General features: G+C 59.8%; 1 protein-coding gene across 1 annotated transcript in view; it reads left to right on the forward strand.

The window, feature by feature from the left end:
* Positions 1-1,849, forward strand: part of EMH_0046080 (uncharacterized protein) — a gene marked incomplete at both ends in the record, with an annotated part of 2,430 nt that extends 581 nt beyond the window's left edge. Inside the window, 4 exons of the mRNA XM_013496130.1 lie at positions 1-370; positions 562-682; positions 815-1,638; positions 1,826-1,849. The exon at positions 1-370 is cut by the window's left edge and continues 25 nt beyond it. Of these exons, the coding sequence (XP_013351584.1) occupies positions 1-370; positions 562-682; positions 815-1,638; positions 1,826-1,849 (1,339 nt within the window). The remainder of the gene's footprint in view (positions 371-561; positions 683-814; positions 1,639-1,825) is intronic.
* Between the last annotated feature and the right edge of the window lie 708 nt (positions 1,850-2,557).

Consider the following 2,557-nt stretch of genomic DNA (forward strand, 5'->3'; position numbering starts at 1 on the left):
GGCCCCCAAGCAGGGGGCCCCCCCTGGGGGGGCCCCCAGGCAGGGGGCCCCCTCGGGGGGGGCCCCTGGCGAAGGGGCCCCCACCGGGGTTGCTGCTGATGAGGAGGGGGCCCACTTTGGGGGGCCCCCGCCCCTCAACAAAGGGTCCCGTAAAGGAGGGGCCCCTGGGGGCCCCTCAACCCCCTCGGATACCCCTGTTGTTGTTTCGGGGGGCCCCCGTGCAGCAAAACCTCTCGCCGGGGGGGGCCCCCAAGCAGGGGGGCCCCCCACCAGCCTGGACGAGCAGCACCGTATCTTTGGTGATATGTTTGAGGAGGGCCCCGTACCCCTCGATGAGTACGGGGCCCCCTCTTACAGGCCTGCTGTCAAGGTAGAGCATCGTCGGGGCCCCCCGGGGGCCCCCAGAGGGGCCCCCGGCATCGGGGTACCCAGGGGGGCCCCCCCGGGGGGGGGNGGGGGGGGGGGGCCCTGGGACCCGGGGGGGCCCCCACGGGGGCCCCCAAAAGGGTACCAACACTCAGCAACAATCGACAATACGGAAAGCCAAGGTTCAATGTACAGGGGCTGCAGCAGGATGAGGATCTCTATCAACCTTCTCTGTGGCAGCAGCTGCTGCAGCAGGAGCAGCAGCGGCGCATGCAGCGACAGGAGAAAGCAGCAAGACGCACAGTTCAGGCTATAGGTAATGCTGCTGCTGCTGCTGCAGCAAATGCTGCTGCAGCAAGTCAAAAACACAGAACCAGAGGGGCCCCGACGGGGGCCCCCAGCACAGAAGAAGGGGCCCCCCAAAGCATGCAATACAGCGCTGCTGCAGGGTCCTCACCCCCTCTACATAAAACCGAGACAGCAGCAGCAGCAGCAACAGCGGCAACAGCAGCAACAGCAGCAGACGCAGCAGCAGCAGCAACACAGCAGCAGCTAGACACGGGGCCCCTCCCCGATTGGCGTGACCTCTCACACCTGCAGGCGGGGTGGGAGGTATCGGCAAAGATAAACAAATACACCCCCCGGGAGGGGGGCCCCCAGGGGCCCCTACAGCAGGGGGGCCCCACAGGGGCCCTAGATACGGGTGGGGACCCCGACGGGGCCCCCATGCCGCCAGACCCTTTCTTACACGACCCAGACCTCGATTCTGTACCCTCAGGGGGCCCCCATGAGGGGCCCCCTGGGGGCCCCCTTGAAGGTTCCCCCGAGAGCCCCGCTGAGGGGCCCCATGGGGGCCCCCCTGGTGAGCGGTCCCCTGGGGGGCCCCCTGGTGAAGGGCCCCCTGGGGGCCCCCCTGGTGAGGGGCCCCCTGGGGGGCCCCCTGGTGGGGGCCCTGGTGGTGTTGAGGTGATTGAGACAGAAAGCCCCATCGCGAGAGCAACGCATGCAGCAGGGGGGCTGCAGCAGAGTGTATGGGAGCGTCTGGCGCCGCAGCATTTGCATGCGCAGCAGCAGCTGCTGCGGGCCCGTACCCCCGAGGCTATACTGCAGGTGATAGCTGCTGCAGCAGAGGCTGTGGGGGGAAGCCCTGCTGCAGCAGCAGCAGCAGCAGCAGCAGCAGCAGCAGCAACAGCAGCACCTGCAGCAGCAGCAGCAGCAGCAGCAGCAACTCCTGCTGCTGCTGCTGCTGCTGCTCGCGCGAGGCTCTCTCAGGTGTTTGGGTTAGATGCAGTGAACGCAGTAACAGCAGTTTACCGCCTGGGGCGCCTGCTGTCTCCTTTTTCTGTCTCTTCTGTCTCCTCTTCTGTCTCCTCTTCTGTCTCCTTTTCTGTCTCCTCCTCTGTCTCTTCTGTTTCTTATATATCAACTGATCCTCGTTTCGTGCTGCTGCTGCATGCAGCAGCAGCAGCAGTACCGCTGCTAGACCCCCAAGGGGCCTCTAACCTTCTATGGGGCCTCACAAAGCTGCAGCAGGCCCCCAGCTGGCTGCCGCAGCTGCTGCTGCGGTGTATTTATCTGTCTCCTTTTCTGTCTCCTCACCAGGTTGCATGCTGTCTCCATTGTCTCTCTTCTCTCCCCCCTGCTCGTGCATGCAGAGAGGGTGGGGCTTTGCTAGCTGCGTTGCTGCATGCAGTATCTCGGGTGTATACGCAGCTACAAAGACCCCTAGACCTCACCTGTATTTGTTTGTCTCTCTCCCGGCTGCAGCAGAAAGATAATATAATATGGGGTCTCCTTATAAACAAAACAAAACAGCTGCTGCAGCAGCTATCTATGGCTGAGGTTGCTGCTGTCTCCTCGGCCTTTGCTGCAGCAGGAGTAATAGATAAAAGTTTATTTGCTGCTATAGAAAAACGAGTGGAGACAGAAGGAGACAGTTGCAGCCCGGGGGACCTAGTAAACTTTGCTTCTTCTCTTTATAAAACACAAATAAAAAATAAAAATAAAATTATAAATACAGATATATATATTTATACACTGTCTCCTCTTCTTAGAGCTTGTATACATAAACTAAACCCTAAACAACTCACTACACTCGCCACCGCCTATGCAGAAGCAGGTATGTATCTATATATATATATATGTATATATATATATATATATATATATATATATTTGTTTATATATTTAT

The sequence above is a fragment of the Eimeria mitis genome, genomic scaffold (assembly GCF_000499745.2).
Source record: "Eimeria mitis Houghton genomic scaffold, Emh_scaff1932, whole genome shotgun sequence".
NCBI lineage: Eukaryota > Apicomplexa > Conoidasida > Eucoccidiorida > Eimeriidae > Eimeria > Eimeria mitis.